We start from the raw sequence: 18,163 nt of genomic DNA, 5'->3' as shown, positions 1-18,163 counted from the left end.
ATTTTGAAAACTAAACATGCATGTAAAACAAGGGGAAAAATGCATGTAGGCAAAACCAGTGAGCTGTATTGCAAACTATACTATATTCAAGTATCAGCCATCTGTATGAAGATTACCTTTTAAAGGACAAGAAGCTGATATTCGTTTATGTTTGTCTTATAAGGGAGGATGATGGTCTGATGATAATGAATTGGGAATAATTTGATTTTTGCTTCAAAGGAGATATAGGTAATGTCCATTTTTATTATAAACAACAGTAGAAATAGTTAAGAGTAACAAATCAGAAACTGAGAATTGCACATTTTACATAGGAATAATCACTTTCACGTGGTAACAAGAAAGTGCTGAATTAATTTTCTGCATATTTTCTTAATGGTTAAGTCCTGAGATGGCTGCCTGTGAAGCCAATGTGAATCTAGGAATCAGTCTCAGTTCTTTATTACCTGGGCTATTACCTGTGCTGGATAGCCATTTATCCCCAAAGCTGGTCTACCAAGTAGCTAACCACACTCCACAGATGGTAGGATGCATATAGAGTTCCCTACTAGGATTGGAAAATAAGACCTCTTAGGGAAATGTCATTGTCAGTACTGTATTTCCTCACATTATCATGTTTTGTATTGGCCAATAGTGTATGTAGATAGTGAATAAATTAGTGTCTATTCAATTATCAGTCTGTGTATTTGGGTACTTTAAAGAAATTGAAGTACATTTGAAATAATAATTTGGGAGGTTGAGAAGGCAATATTGATAATTTGGTGTTTATAATGATGCTAATCTGCCAGTGGGCTCTGTTGCTTGTATGTAGGCATAGAGAAAGAGGATAGTTGGGTTTATGTATGAGTCAGCTTTTGCCAGAGGGATGTAATAAAAAGATTTAAGGGTAGAAGGAGATAGGGCAATGAAGTTCTAGAAAGATATATTGTAAAATCAAAGCTGGTTGCAGAGGGAAGTTAAAAGAGAAAAGACATTGTAGTGAAGAAGTAGGGAGACACCAGTGAACTGAAAGCCTATAGTAATAGGCATAGTTTAAAGTTGGAAGAAAAGGAAATTGTGTTTAGAGTGGGTGCTTGATATACTGATTTTGGAGGTATAGCAGTTTGAGACGGTAATTTATTTATGGAATGACTGGCATGTAAGGGAGAGCACATAGAATTATTGGAGATCACAGTTGATAAGAATTGAGAACATGGGGGCCGGCCTGGTATCGCAGCGGTTAAGTTCACACGTTCGCTTCTTGGCTGCCCAGGGTTTGCCAGTTTGGATCCCGGGTGTGGATATGGCATCACTTGGCAAAAGCCATGCTGTGGTAGGCGTCCCACGTGTAAAGTAGTGGAAGATGGGCACGGATGTTAGCTCAGGGCCAGTCTTCCTCAGCAAAGGGGGGAGGACTGGAAGTAGTTAGCTCAGGGCTAATCTTCCTCAAAAAACAAAAACAAAGGATCTAAAAATAAAATTTTAAAAAAAGAATTGAGAACATGATGCTGTGTTTGCGTTAGAATTAAATTTTCTTTCTTATCACAGAAAATCCAAAATAACAATGGCTAAGTAAAATGAGGATTTACTTCCTCATTTAAAAGAAAATCTGATGTTGGCAGTACCCAGTGCCATTGTGCCAATTCCATGAAGTCATCGGGGACCGAAGCTCTTTCCAATTTCAGATGTACAAACTAGCACATGATTACCATTTCCAAGATTGCCTTGTGGTCCAAGATGTTTACTAGAGTTTCAGTCATCGCATTTCTATTCTAGGCAGCAGGGAGGAGGAAAGGGAAAGGGTCAGTAAGGTCTTTCCCCTGCTGTCGTTCCTCCTTTCAAGGCGACTTCCAGAAGTCTCTTCCAACAATTTCTGGTTACGTGATATTAGCCTTAGTTACATGGCCATATTTTGCTCTGAGGAATACTAGGAAATGTACTGTTTTGGCTAGGTATGTTACTGCTCCCTAATAATGTAGGGGTCTTATTAGTAAAGAAGATAGGAAGGAAGGATGTGGGTAGACAGCTAGCAGTCTCTGCCTCAAGGATGGATTGTCCATGTAAACAGCAAACTTTTCAAGAGGATGGAAGAAGAAGGAAGCACCCTGAGGTCCATGGGCAATTACAAGCATAACAAGATCAAGTGGAAGAGCGTAGCGTGAGCCCTAGACCAACGTGTTTAGAAGATATTGGGAGAATACTATAAGTGGCACTGGGACGCAAAGAGAAAACCAATCATGCTTGCCAACCTCGAGATAGGAGGAATGGAAGAGAATTAAATATCACACTTGAGAGGACGGCAAATAAAGTGATTTCTTTAAGTGACATGATGTTTCAGTCAAGACAGAGGGAGAAGGAATCTGAGGAGATGTAGGGGAGTTTGCTGGTTATGGAGCAGCCGTTCCCGGGACTGCAGTGGGAGGAACAGGGCTGTGGAAGAGGCACGGGCTAGGTTAGGGCAAGAAAACAGTTTATAGTTGAGAGGAGTGCAGATGCAGTGACCTTCTGATCACCTATCCATATGAGTTAAAAAATAAACACATTAAACACAAATCTCTAATTATTCTGTAAATTATTTATAAATTCCAGTTACGTATTGATGTCATAATACTATATGAATTATTAAAAAAACTATATTATAAAAGATATATAAAAACAGAAGCTTGTAAAGAATTAGATAAAAATATCAATATAAATGCTGCTCTTTTCTTCCCCACACTCCACCCGATTGGTTTGCCGATCCCTGGCATCAGATGGGTCTCAAACGCCACAGCCGCAGTATGGCTTAGGGTGGGAACTCTTACAGGGAAAATGTGAGCAACCTGGCATGGAATTGATCCCTACTCTCACCTAAAAGCCTTCCTCTTAAAAGTGGGAATAAGAACACTTAAACTTTCTCAGAAAATTTTGGTAGTACAGTAAGACATACTAAGATTAAATTTGGAGGGAAAAAACGCATATTATCAGGTCATGTGAGGAGATGACATTTGATTTGTGGTCTCAGTGAAATCAAATAGCCAGGAAATATAAAAAGTAAAAATATATTAAAGAAGGAACCACAAATTATTAGAGAAAGGAAGAATTATTTATTAATTGTATTTGAGATAGGTGCCAATATTTGGGGAAGGAGGGGAAACGTAAGTTAGATTAAGGAGTTAAATTTGAAAAATTGAACCATAGGAAAAACTAGCAAAACCATGTAACTGAATATCAAGTCCCTTGGAGATAAAAAGAACTTTTCAAGCTTAGAACTGTTAGGGGGAAAAATCACAAATAATAGCTTTAAGTACATAAATATTTTAAGCGTCTCTTAAAACAACATTCAAAAATTGAAAGATAATATTTGCAGCTAATATGAAGAGTTCATGGGATGCCCTTTAAAAAAAGAAATGCAACAAAAATGCTGAAAGGAAAGACCTGAAGAACTCACAAAGAGGCAGTATTGGGGAGTTTAATCACGGTTTCAAGAACAAAAGAGGTGACTAAAACAGGCACAGAGCTCCAACAACTCAAAAGATACAACTGGTTTAAAAGGGGGAGGGTGTTCAACCATGCTTTAAAAGGTGTTGGTAGGGTGAGGGTTGGGGGATGACTAAAACCTAATAGACAGGTGGGTGAAGAGCCTGGACTTGTTGCTGAAGAAATATGGCTGTTAAAAAGCAAGAGAGAGAGGGGCTGGCCTGGGGGCATAGTGATTAAGTTTGCGCACTCCACTTCAGCAGCCCAGGGTTCACGGGTTTGGATCCCAGGCGCGGACCCACACATTGCTTGTCAAGCCATGCTGTGGAAGTGTCCCACATACAAAATAGAGGAATATTGGCCCAGATGTTAGCTCAGGGCCACTCTTCCTCACACAAAAAAAAGAAAGAGACAAAGATAGGAAATTTGGTCACCTTTGTGTTCAAAGCAGTGGATATTTAAAATAAGTGCCTTTTTTGCTTCTCCAATTAGAATCTGGTTTTGGGTCAGAGTGATATCCAATGCTGCCTCATGAGCAGTGAAAATGACAGCACTGTGTTTTTATGCTGTGTGGCAGTGTAACTCTGTACAACACTTTCGGAATTCCATTTCTTTTTCTCTCATTAATACCTAGATGGATCAAGCCCTTAAATTTGATATATGGAAATAGATACATTAATGAATTAAATTTCAAGCTCTGTAACATGAGATAGCTCTAAAAGTCTAAGCATTAAAAAGTAGTGCCTTCAGATAAGCTATTAAAGTTCAAAACACACAGATCAAATAAATGTGTATTATGTGTATATTAATACATTTTAAAGAAGATATGATCAAGTAGACATAATTGAAATGGAAATCCTGAGAGTAACTAACAGATACCAAGCCATGTTACAATGCTTTAGTAAATGAAGCAGTGATAGACTGACAAAGCAAGATTGACGATATACAGAATTGGGCCCTTTTGTCCCATGGAAACTTAATATATGATAATATATGATAAAAGTGGCATTTAAGTCAGTGGAACAGAATGAGCTATTCTGTCATTCGTGTATTTATCTATTCAGAAAATGTTTATTGAAGGCCAAGCACTATCCTAGATGCCAGAGAAACATAAGCAAACCAAATAGACTGAAATTGCCATCGTTGTGGAGGTTAATTTCTAGTTTGAGTAGAGACAGAGGATAAATAAATAGAAGATGATTACATGCTGAGGAGAAAAGTGAAGCACGGAAGAGGGATAGTGTTCACAAGATTCCACTTGGGGGAAAATGTTGTATCCCTCCTTCATGCTATACAAAGGACTGCCGCAAGGCAAGTTGTTCAAAAGCAAACAACCCAAGAGAAAACTGGGCAGAACATTTTTTTTTTTTTCTTTTCTTTTGGTAGCTATCCCTAATTCGTAAAGGAAGATATACAGCTAGCCAGTAAATGCCTAATTACTTTTCAGTAGTGAAAATGCAGAATCAAACAGTGAAATACCAATTACAGTCTTGATTGATAGGAAGTTGAAAATTGTTGTGTTTTTTTGCAGGGGAAAATTTGCCCTAAGCTAACTTCTGTTGGCAGTCTTCCTTCTTTTTTCTCCCTTCCCCCCCGCCCAACCCCAGTACATAGTTGTGTATAGTTGAAAATTATTCTGGCTCTTCTGTGTGAGTTGCTGCCAAAGCATGGCTACTGACAGAGAAGTAGTATGGTTCCATGCCCAGGAACCAAACCCAGGCCGCCAAAGTGGAACACACTGAACTTTAACCACTAGGCCATCAGGGCTGGCTCCGAAGTTTTAATCATAGCAATTTTTTGTGAGTTTGGGGGAAATCGGTGCTTGTATATGTTACAGCTATAACTGCATATTGGTAATCTATTTTGGAGGACAGTTTAAGAGTAGCTTCAAAATGAAAAAGGTACACACACACCATGACCCAGGAATTTGTGTCTACTCAGGGAACTCTTTGCCTGTGTGTACAAGAAGGTCTGGTAGCACAGCGTGACTTGTAACAATGAAAATCTGAGCACTACCCAAATGGGCCATAGTTAGAGTGATATGTCCACACTGTGGAGCACTGTAGTGCTAACACAGATGCCCAGAACATATGGTTGAATGTAAGAGGTAAATTACAGGCAGTACATGTGCACACCAAGGGTAACAACAGCCACCACCGACCTGTTCACAGCGATTCGGATTGTGGTGTCAGAGAGGTCTGTAGCTTTTGCCTTATCTCTAATGTTTTCATTAATTTTTTTAAAGAGAGGGTATATTTATTTTTATTTGTATACATAAAAATGACTAAAACAATTCAGCCTATTAGTCTCAGCTACAGTCACATCTCCCACTATCCCAGCCCACATTGTATATTTTATCTGACACTTGACAAGTGTTCTTGTAGCTGCAGTGTTTTTCTGAGTGCTCTGACTTACCAGTTAAATTGCAGGTCCCTTTGACAGCTTAGGACCTAGTCCTTTTTTTTTTAAACAGTGCCAAAAGAGAAGGCCTTACTTGGTGAAAAGTCATCATCATCCTCATGAATCTCTTGCGTTCTTTGGATAATATTTTTGTGCTCTTTATATTTGTAAATAAGATCCATAGTAAATCAAAGTTTTATTTCTAAATTCACATTCAGTCATGGAGGAAGATGAAAATGAAATTGTTCAAATCATCTTATTTTTCTTTTCTTTGTAGGTCGTTTATATGCGATGCAAACTGGAATGAAGATTGATAGTAAAACTCCTGAATGTCGTAAATTTTTATCAAAGCTAATGGATCAGTTAGAAGCTGTAAGTTAAACACTGATAATTTATTTTCTAAATAATGTTTAAAATGCCGTTTTCTCTCATTTGTGTATGTGTGTCTTATTTTAGTTCTCCCCCTGGCAGTGTCATTATAGGTAAGGAAAAATTAAACCCAGTGTTTTACATTTACATCATACTGATAAGGGAATTGTAAACACAAATGAAAGTAGGTTTCAGTATCCTTGCATATACCGTTATATCTTGTTCCCTCTTATTGTAGATGGCCTTTAAGTCATCCTTTCATAAGTGATGAACGCTTTCTAACCTTCCCTCATGCAGTCACATGGATGATTGATTTGGGAATTCTTAAATAGCTCTTGTAATAATGAAATGGACTATTTATTTAGTGAAAGGGACAATGAAGGAAATTATATCAGTTGCCTGTTGCCTGTTTTCTCCTCATCCCACTCCTGGTCCCAAGACAAGATACTCTTATGGTCCAAGCATTCTCCCCTGCTAGCAGAAAGGTGGCAGATGACTAATGACTCACCTTCTTGAACCCTGATGTAATTTCACAGGTTATGTAGAGGCGCCAATCCAGGAAAAACTGAATGGGTTGGATTGGATGTCAGTACATCAGGAAGGCAGAAATCTCACTTAGTGATCAGGGCTCCACCCTGTGTCTCCCGTGCCCAGCCCTCACTGTTCCTCTTTTAACAATGTCAACGTCTACTCATTAATTCATCTCCAAGGCTGTTATATTAATAGCTGCAGCTTACTTTTTATTTCCTTACTTAGTTATGTGACTTGCTCAAGAGAATTAGAAACCTAAATGTTTATTCGATCATTTGCATTCTTTTGTTTAGAGAGACAAAATTTAGCTTTATTAAAAATCAAAGCATTTATACTAGTCATCCCAGAGCTTTTATAAATGTTAGAAGTTATTCACTTCAAAGCAGTGGCCATGTATTAAGCAGCTGTGGGCAATAGTGTTCTCTCTAACTTGGTATGGCTGTCTGGCCTTCTGACCCAGAGCCTCTGTCATCTGCTACTGTTAACCACCCAAGGTGGGCCTGGTGGCGCCACTGATGGGAACTCAGCTGCCCTTGGAGCCTGTTTGGTCTTCCACTTCTAACACTGCTTCTATGGATGCAGGAAGAATTTGAGTCCTCTTTTCTCGGAGGGTGGAGTGAGGAGGTGAGGGGAAGAATGTGTTTCACACATAGCAGTCCGTTCATAAATTCCCATCTGTAACAGACATTTGATATAGAATAGATCTCTTTATTAATTTCATAGTATAACAATAATAGCTAAAATAATAATAGCTTATAGATAGACAAAACTCAAACATTTCTTTATCATGAGCAAAGTATAAAATCGCATTTATTTTATAAAGGGGCTCATCAGGAGTTTATCGTCATCTAAATTAAATAACCAGTAAGTTTATTATGTAGTGAGAGCGCATCTGCCTGTGCTGTAGTGTTTACATTACAGTTGGAAAACTTCGAGTATATGGGTTTTTTTTTGTCGTCAGAGGTTTTATGTTGGAGATGAGATGAAGTGACCTACTCCCACTAAATTTTTCTACAATCAAATTCGCCTCTAGAATTAAATTATTTCACAATTTGGATACAGTAAACTAATGTCATATGTGGGGCTTCTTTCTGATTTTGTTCAGGATAAGCAGAGCCAAAATGTCCTTAACTTCCAACAGTAAATCTCTTCTGGACCTTGAATTACTCTGTTGTAATTATGAGAATATTTACTTTGTTAATTTTATGAAAAATCCTAAGGCCTTTTTTAAATTTAAGTTTCTACTTTATAACGTCTTTTAAAAAAGCAATTTTTAGGGGCCAGCCCGGTGGCACAGCAGTTAAGTTTGCACATTCCGCTTCGGCAGCCAGAGGTTCGCTGGTTCAGATCCCAGGTGCAGACATGGCACCGCTTGGCAAGCCGTGCTGTGGTAGGCGTCCCACATATGAAGTAGAGGAAGATGGGCACAGATGTTGGCTCAGGGCCAGTCTTCCTCAGCAAAAACAGGAGGATTGGCAGCAGATGTTAGCTCAGGGCTAATCTTCCCCCCCCCCCAAAAAGCAATTTTTAAACAGTAGTGTGGTGCTCAGATCGAATATTCCAGGAGGTCATTTTATTCAATATGACAGTCTGAGTAAAATGTAGGAACTTTGTTGCTTTTAAAATACTTTGAATTATTGTGCGTGTAGGAAAGAAATATACTGACTTGAAGTTTATATAGTTGTAAATTGTGTTGATTTAGGTATATATTTATCTAAATTTTTAAGACTTCCATAATCCTATTCTAAGTTTGTCATATACCTTTCTTAGAATTAGATCTCTTTTTACACAGTGTCCTCTGAGAGATACTATTTTAGGATATAATGATCTTTCTAAGGCTTTTTTTTTATGTTTGATAGAAGAAATTGAAATGGGAATAAATTAAAATTTTAAATTATATATGATTAGGAAAGAATTTCCTAATTCTGTATTTAGGATACCTGATATAGTACATTGGATGATACATTATTTTGAAATATTTGCCTGATGCTTTACATAGATAGTTGGATGTGTTATCTTTTTCTTCTTGGCTATTTTGTTTTTTAAAGCTAAATTATACTTTCAGGTTATCATGAGTGTGTTTCTTGAAAATTCTGTACACTTTGGATTTTGTTTTAAATACTTTGGGCTGAGGCAGAGCAATTTTCTTTTTGCAAGATTTCATTGATGTCTTTTACTGAAATGAAAGTAAAATAATTTACTTAAAGTGATTATTAGGATTGTTTGTACTTAACGCATACACTTTTGTGAGTCCAAAATCATAAGCTTTGTATCTGATTTTATTTTAGCTTAAGAAACAGCTGGGTGATAATGAAGCTATTACTCAAGAAATAGTTGGTTCTGCCCATTTGGAGAATTACGCTTTGAAAATGTTTTTGTATGCAGATAATGAAGATCGTGCTGGGCGATTTCACAAGTAAGTAAAGAAAGAGGAAAATAAAAATTACACATTTAGTTACTGTGTAACCAGAATTATCCAGTTTTCTGTTGAACACTTTCAGACTTCCTGATTAATGATTAAGATTTTTCTTTTAATTACTTATAAATCTCAGAATGATTTTGGATTCTGAGAGCAATTCTGTCCTTTTAGAGAAGGGGCTGAAGGAAGAAGAGGACGCAGGACAGATTCAGCTTCTCAGTAAATATGCCCTCACTAGCCATTCTTTAACGTTTAGTCAGGTCGAAGAGTTGATTTCAGCCAAAAACAGCCTGGTTAAATGATAATTGATTTTAGAAATTCCCACCCCTACCAATTCAAATGATTTGTCATTATTATAATAATACTTAAATGCAAAGAGATGCACATGGTTTGATATGCGTTCAGATAATGCTGTAGTTACACTTTCTAAAATCACTATAAAACCTTACTGTAGCATATTTACTTGCAATATGAGTGTTGTTACTTTCTCCTGATGAGAGATTACAAAAGGCGCTCCATTGTGTTCTTGAAATCTGATTTTATTTTAAAACACTGGAATTTTTTCCTTAAAGCTACATGACTAATTCTACATCTTAATGTTTTTCATTTGAACTAGACCAGCTCTCTTTTCTCTTCCAGAAACATGATCAAGTCCTTCTATACGGCAAGTCTTTTAATAGATGTCATAACAGTGTTTGGAGAACTCACTGAGGAAGTGAGTGTACATTCTTTATTGTCTTATTAGCTGAACATCCACATTGTTTCTCTTTACCAGTTTTGTTATTTCATTGTTTATTTTAAGCAGCGTGTTCATCAGGAATGTGGTGTAAGCAAAGAATAAAGTTTTAAATTTTCTACTAGCCACGTTTTAAAAAGTAAAAACAAAAGATGAAATTATTTTTAAAATGTATATTTTTTTTGTAATAAGTTCTTTAAATCCAGTGTGTATTTTCCACTTTAGCAAATACATGGCTACTGTATTGGGCAGCACGGGTTTAAAGTTTGATTTTGTTAAGTGTAAATATTCCTAATCCTGTTTGCTGTTAAATTTCTATACTGTTATTTGGTCAGCGTACTAGAAGTAGAGACTTTTTAGGACTGTTTCTTTTTCCTATTTCATTTCTGGTCAGAAGTATTATTATTTCTGATTTGTTTCTGTTGTAGAATACATATAGAACTTGATGTTTTACTGGATGCTTCATATCCATCTTATGTCTGTTTCCTGTAACCCCTGGGATAAGTGGAGCACATGCTCATCTCACACGTGAGCACAGGGAGGCTGTGACAGACTTGTTGTCAGTTCAGTGCTGTTCTTTCTTGCTGGTGGGCTTCACCGTCGGCATGGAAAATTTATTTTCTGATGGGAGAGTGATTAATCTAGGAAGAGAAAGAGAGAAAGAAAGAAAGAGAGCCATAAATGAGACTGATAGGTGCATGCTATCTTAGTGATTTGAAATCTACGAAGAACATTACTTTGTGTAGTATGATTTTTTCAAAATGATGAGCAGCTGGTAGTAAAATTCCAAACAAACCAAAGTACAGTCTATCTAGAAGATCGCATTTTCATAAAATAATATATCAAAACTGTGCAAAAAGTTCTTCATATGTAAAATCAAGTTAAGCCTCATGGTTATAAGCTGAGATTTTGTGTCGGCAGAAATGTACAGAACATTTCAAAATTGTGCCAAATGAGAGGCAATTTTTATAGTGTGTGACTGTCCCTTTTATTTCACAGCATCAAGCCTCCCTGGCCCTGGCCTCCACAGCTTTCCCCAGTCATTCAGATAACAGAAACCACCCCCAGATATTTCCAGAACACCCTCTAGGGTATGGGACAATGCCCCTTGAGAGCCACTGCTGTCAAGTTTTCTTGAGTTGGAGAAGTATAAGAAAAACAGGCCTGGAGTGTGAAAACCTGAAATGCTGCTCAGGGGTATCACTTTTGTGTTTACTGAGGGCCATGTGGATCCATTCTGTGGGGCTCCTTTTCTGCTGCCATCACCTTTTATCACTTATCTGGATTTCTTTTCCTCTGTTTTACTAGTATGGGGCACTATTCTAGATACTTGAGGGTACAGAGGTGATTTAAACATGGCATTACAGAAAGCTTTGCATAGTTTAGGAAGGTCTTAGAGAGTACCAGGTGGGTGGAGGAGAATAATGAGACTTGGAATTAGAAATGTAAGTCATAAACCAGATCAGACAGATCCTGGAGGCCTGAAATTTCACACTTAGTGTGTTTTTGGATAAAGGACCATGCCTTAGGTGCTTTGTATGATAGGAATCTGTAGAACGAACTGGGGTGAGGAAGAATTACAAGTCATTTGGCAGAAGGAGTAGTTAATGACTGAGGAGCTTCATACAAGGTGCGTTGTTTGTGATTTGAGGGAAATATTATGTTCAGACTTTGGTTTTAAAATTTGAGCATCCTTTGAAGTTATAACTGCCGACAGTGGGGACCCCAGATAATAGGTAAAGTAATAGATACAGGAAAAAGAACAACGTGTCCAGAAGTCTTAGTCTTAGTGAGTAATGGTGGGTAATATAGGGGGTTTTTTGGTTGTTGTTGTTTTACTTAAGAGACACAAATACCTCCACACATAATTAGCATACGATTCATCAGCATTTCAGAAGAAAATTCTAGGTTTATATCCTTACAAAGCACAGCTTCCTTAGTTATTTGAACGTAGAAGCTGGGGCAGGGACTCTAAATGGGGCAAATGAGAGGACTTCAAAAGCATTTGGGGAAAGATTTGTTTAGAGACTGAGGATACTAAAGAATATATGTAGCTTAAGAGTAAAAGGGGCATTTTCCCAGAATGTCGGCACTCTTTTCTTTTCCTGTCTCACCACCCAGCCTGCTACCTCTGCTCTTCTGCCCTGCACTGGGGCTAGACTGAAGTAGGAAACAGTGTCTGTGTTGGTGGGTGAAGACCCACCTGGCTGAAGGGGTCTGAAATGGTACAGAGAAAAGAAATTAGGCATTCTAAGGCCAGCGTGGAAAGGAAGTCCCTGTAGTTATTTGATTTGGCTGAGGTTTGTTCTTTGGGCCTTTATGTAAATCCTGAATATTAAAATTAGAAAATGTGTGTATACACAATATGTAATTATTTGTAGGTGCTTTTCAATACCTTACATATGTCAGTTACCAAAAAGTTTGTATATCCAGCAAAAGTGTGTATATCAAAATTTACAAATTGTTCAACACACAATACTGACGTTTCTGATATTCATTATTATACAACAATCTTATCCTTATAAGACTGGTGAACTGAATTTTGACCATAAGGTAAGATTGACTGAATATGTGAAGTCAGCCAAGAAGGAAAGTAAAAGACTGGTATGCCTGTCCATATGCCGTTAGCATAATCCCCAGGGCAACCAGTTTGATCAGTCTAGTTTCACATTCTCTTTTCACGCTGTTCTTTATTCCATCATTTCCCATTTCTAGAAATGGCATCTTCATCCTTATTACTGAGAGCTAGGTTTTTCACAACAATGCTTTAAAATATCAAATAATTTTAAATAATGCTTCACTGAGTGGAATAAGGAGGAATCCACTCTGGCTGTGACTTTACCACTCTTGCCAGTACAAATAAGCAAGGTTGCAATCAACATCAACCCTCTCATAGGTTCTCATTATTGTCTCAAAAATCTCAGGCTTGTATTTATTGACTTGGGATAAAGCACTGTATGCCCAAGACGAGACATAGCTATTGTAACGTTATTTATTTCATAATGAGTATTAAAAAGATGAAATGTTGTAAAAGCTGTGGATGTAAACTGGTTAGTCAAAGCATTTCGCAATTTTAACTTATTCCTTCCTCTCCACCGCTACCGTAGTTTACCCGGTGCTTTTAAAACACCAGCAGAGACAAAGACAGGAAACAGAAAGGTGGGAAAAGAATGAGTTTAAGGATTTCAGGTTGGCAGTTTTTTAAAAGTATATATATACTCCTGTGGATATATTTCAGGACCTATGGTAATTTATTTGTTCATTTATAAAAGAAATGCAGTCATGTTATTAACTGCATAATATTCCATAGCTTTTTATCAAAGCTGAAACTTCAGAAATTGTTGTTTTCCTTGCTTCTCGAAGAATGCTGTTTGAAAAACACTGAAATCAGCAGTAATGACAGAAAATAGGGAGGAGGAAGGCATTAGAATTGTCTTATAATTTTTTGTGTGTATTTTTAAATTACCTTTTAATTTTATCATCTTTATAATCAAGATAGTCGTTTTTAAATGTTTTTTATATATATATATATATATATATTTTAGTGGGTTTTTTTGGTGAGGAAGATTGTCCCTGAACTAACATCTGTGCCAGTCTTCCTCTGTTTTGTGTGTGAGACACCGCCACAGCATGGCTTGATGGGTGGTGTGTAGGTCCATACATGGGATCCAAACCTGAAAACCTCAGACTGCTCAAGTGGAGCTCGTGAACTTAACCACCACACCACCAGGCTGGCCCTAAATTATATTTTTTAAAGTTTAGAAAATGTTATGGTTTTTCCATATCATTCTGAAAATTTATTCTAAAAGAAAAGAGACAGTAGTTGTCAGAGCCTAGCCCCACTATACTCCAAACCTACAAGTCATTTTACTTAACTTGGTTTTTCTTCTGTAAAATGGGAAACATGGATGAGTGGATCTCTGAGGTCCTTTACAGCTCTGCCAGTCTATGATTTTATGCTCTAAGCATGTGAGAAATGAAAGAAAAGGAGAATAAAAAACAATCTTGAAAAAAGCAGACAGAAAAGAAAAAAGAGAAGCAAAAATGGTTTTAGATTAGAAGCTGCAAAAGGAGGGGGCGTAAACAAATTATATAAGTTATACAAATGCTAGAAGTAGAACCACTGAAAATTATGATGGCAGGGAACAGATTTCTGGTAGGAAGAAGGGAGAAGAAATACAGCATAGCCATATATGGGGGTAGTCAGTGTAGGAATGCAGGCTGAACACCTGAGGCCGCCTGTATGACCTTTGTGCATAGAGATTTTGAGTCTTCCTAACATTCCAGCCTTCTTTAAAAAGGCAACTGGTTCACAAGCTACATTACTGCAATTTCCCTGATTAAGTAGTTTTCCCTTTTTTGGGCTCTTTTCCCCTGCAACCTATTGTCTGTCATTGTTTCATTAAAGAACCTCCAGGGACTTTTCATTTCAGGTCATTGCAAGCCCAGGCTCCTCCTCAGGCTCCTTCCTACCAATCCTGCTTCATGCATGGCAGACCAGTCTGCTTACCGCCTCTCAGCTTCCACCCTTGGGGGCTTCCTGTGTCTAGGCTGCTTTTCTTAAGTCTTACGTTCTCTTTGAGTCTTAGCTACGTTATTCCAGCCCTTATATGAATTTCTCCATTCTCTCAACTCTGCCACCCTTACACTCTCAACTGTATGGATATTACGCTAGAAATGTATTGACTTAAATTTTATATATTATATTTCGGAGTAGATTAAACTTCAGGTTCTTGAAGAAGGGACTTTGTCTTATTCTCCTCTTATGTCTTCTTTGGCATTGTCTAAATTTGCACACTGAGTAAAATCTCTGCGTAAAAACAGTGGCTAATTAGTTGATATTTCAAAAGTGGCTATAGTTTAGCTTTTCATTTTTCTAACTGCAGATGGAGATAATGTTCAGACTTGTTTACACGGAACTTCCTTCATACCTCTTCTAAAATCTAATAGATCTCCTTTTCTCATAGCATTTTTCTTGGTCTATTTTCTGATTTTTTTCCCTTTTAATTTCACATCATTATTCATAGTTGCACAAAAATAAATAAAACCAGTATTTTCTTTAGTCTTAACTGTTCTTTTTTTTAATATTTTATCTGCCAATATTCTGTTTTTTAACTCTCCTGTCTCTCTTTTAGTTATACATTAAATCATTAAATAGATTAAATACTCTTTTAAATGTGCCTTATATAATTCCATTTCAGTGTCTAATTCATTGTTAAGTAAACTTCCAGCATTCCTATAGCTGTCTTGAAATCAGTGTATCAGTTTTAGGTATAGAGTCACCAGAGTATATATTAAAGTTTTTAATTTTGTGTTTTAAAGCAAAGGATGTTCAAAACATGAATATTTTATTATCCTACTGTAGCTTCTTGTGTAATCTATTTATGGCCAGTATTGGTGATAGGCTGCCTTTTACTGTGTTTTAGATTTATTTCACTTCTAGCAATGTATCAATCTGCTTTTTTTCCTTCATAGTCTTTGATTTAAGTTTAATACTGCTGACTTAAGAAGAATGTGGGAATGGCAGGTAAAGGATAATAAAACTGTTCTTATCTACTGAGTTCCTGCTAATTTGGGGGAATCAGTTGAATAGAGATGCTTTCCTGCCCTCACAGAGCCTGTGTCTAACTGGGGAAGAAAAGCAGAATAACTCACTGTGAGGATATGTGGTGTAGTAATGATGAAATACGTGGAAGGGGTCCACTCCTATCATTTGCCTGGCTCTGTGCTTAGACGCTTTAGGTATATCTTGTTCATCTGTCACAACTTTGAATCACAATGAGAAAACTGAGAATCAGACAGATATGAGTACTTTGTTCCTAGATGCTATGGCCCAGAACAGTATTCTCAAACTCTCTGTGATAAAGGTCCAGCTTTTATTTTTCTTCTTTATTTCCATTCCGTTGCAGACTGATTGTTTTGTAAAATACAAGCAATAAGTGAAGAACTAGAAAAATGAAATTTACAAAGACACATAAAATGCAAACTTAATTTGTGTTTCCCAAATACTCTCTTTTTCTGTACTATCTTGCCACAAATTGGTAAAGAGTTTGCAGACCAGCACTCATTCTGGGACCACATTTTGATTGGCACTGACCTAGATCCCTCCAGGGATGCCCCCAGGGAGTCCTGTTTCTATCCCAGTCTGGGACACTCTGTGCTTGAAAAACAGGGCTGTAACGTTACTGGAATGATCATGTACTTAAATAGCTGGCTGCAAAGGATGTAGTCTTTTAAGGCATCCATTTGCACTGGAAGGTTCTGAATTAAGCAACATGTCATTGCTAGCCTAAAAAACCATAGTAGAGTGGGAGAAATTTATCTAATTACAAAAGCATGTGTTCTGTACATAGACCGTACCTTCGGTTTTCATGCTGTCATTGTACACTGAAGGTCGTCTTCTTAGTAATTATAAAAATAAATAGAAAAACATGAGGGTACTATTGTCTCTCTTACTAGAGTAGGAATTCTATGTATCTTGTACACACTTTTATATAATAGTTGCCAAGAACCGTGTCTTACACCTAATATTCAACTAATTGTGAATGAATGGAGCATCTTTCCACATTTTCACATGCAGTGTTAGTGTAATGTGGTTAAGAATACTACAGGCATTGGTCTCAAAATTCCATATGCCTCTTCATAACTGTGTGACTTTGGGTAAGTTATTTGACTTATGTAAGCCTGTTCCGCACATCGGTAACATGAAAAAAATTGTAATACCTACTTCATCAAGTTATCCTGGATTTCAAATGAAAAATGCTTGTAAAGCCTTCAGCAAATTGCCTAGCATATAGTAAATGCTTAGAAAACATTACTTCTTGTTTTTATTAGTTGATGGGTGATGTTCTAGTGTACTATATTTAGAGAGGACATAAGCAAATATATGAAAATTTTAATGAAAACTATCCTAAACTGCTCAATCTTATTATTAAGATGACTTTATTCAGAAATAAATAGGCATTGTGTATTATTACTGCTATATTTGGAGGTCCAACATGTGCAGCTGGAGTCCCAGAAAAGAAAGTAGAAAGAAAATGTAGAAGAAAAAGATGTTTGAAGAAATAAGACCATCGATTTCCTAAACTGGGTGAAAAAACAGTTATGGATCCAAGAAGCTCAGTGAACACCAAGTAAAATAAATACAAAGAGAACCATACCTGAGAACACGTGATCAAACCAGTGCAGGTTGGTGGTGGAAGAGAAAACCCTGGAAGAGCAGTCTTGGGAAACAACACATTACATTACACACAAGGGAACAGTGCTTTGAAGGATGGTTAACTTCTCACTTTTTAGAAAAGTGCTGGCAAGAGGATGATGACATTGACATTTTTAAAGTACTGAAAGAAAAAACGAACAAGCGAAAAAACCCTGTCAACTTAGAATTCTATATAGAATGAAGCTATCCTTCAAAAAATGAAAGTAAAATAGGACCTTTTCAGGCAAATTAATTCATTGCTAGCAAATCTGCACTAAACATCTAAAGAGCTAAAGAACAGCAGAAAGTAAGTTTTTCAGGCTGAAGGAAAACGGTACTAGATGGCAACTTGGATTTACAGGAAGGAATAAAATGTAGACATAGTAAGTAAGTATATAAAAAACTATATACTTTTTCTTTTGTTCATTTCTTTAAAAGATACATGACTAAGTAAAAATTATTATAACTAGATGTATATTTGGTAAACCCAAAAGAAGTCAAGGAAAGGAAAGAAGGAAACAAAAACAGAGATGCCTAATATAAAACAAATAACAAAGTTTAGGCCTAAATATAGCTGTTGTATCAATACATCCTGTATATGTAAGTGGATTAACACTCAAATTTAAAAGTAGAGATTTTCAAACGATAAAAATGCAATCCATAACTTACATTGTTTACAAGAGATGCCTTTCAAAAACAGACACAGATATTTTGAAAATGAAAGGATAGGAAAAAATATTTAATGCACATACTAAGTAAACAAATCCCAAGTGGCCATATTAATATTAAACAAAGTATATTTTAAGAAGGTGTGTTACTAGAGGTAAAATGGGACATTTTGTGATGATAAAGGGTTTAGTTCATCAAGAAGATATTATAGTTATAAATGTCTGTGCACCTAGTAACAGAGTTTTAAACTGTATGAAACAAAAATTGATAGAAATAAAAGAAAAATATAGAAAAATTCTTAATCATAGTTGGAGATTTTAACATCTCCCCTCAGTCATCAATAGAATAAGTAATTTAAAAACAGTAAAATTAAAATGAATAAAGACTGGCCACATCAAGTATTGGT

The 18,163-nt window shown here is 36.6% G+C and overlaps 1 protein-coding gene across 1 annotated transcript in view; it reads left to right on the top strand.

Annotated features, from left to right (window-relative positions):
• VTA1 (vesicle trafficking 1) overlaps nucleotides 1-18,163 on the top strand; it is a 74,228-nt gene that overhangs the window by 13,337 nt on the left and 42,728 nt on the right. The window contains exons 2-4 of the mRNA XM_001502734.6: nucleotides 6,113-6,207; nucleotides 9,024-9,151; nucleotides 9,794-9,869. Coding sequence (XP_001502784.1) covers nucleotides 6,113-6,207; nucleotides 9,024-9,151; nucleotides 9,794-9,869 — 299 coding nt within the window. The remainder of the gene's footprint in view (nucleotides 1-6,112; nucleotides 6,208-9,023; nucleotides 9,152-9,793; nucleotides 9,870-18,163) is intronic.

The sequence above is a fragment of the Equus caballus genome, chromosome 31 (assembly GCF_041296265.1).
Source record: "Equus caballus isolate H_3958 breed thoroughbred chromosome 31, TB-T2T, whole genome shotgun sequence".
Classification (NCBI taxonomy): Eukaryota; Metazoa; Chordata; class Mammalia; order Perissodactyla; family Equidae; genus Equus; species Equus caballus.
Note: the sequence above shows the minus strand (reverse complement) of the source record. Positions and strands in the feature narration are given on the sequence as shown.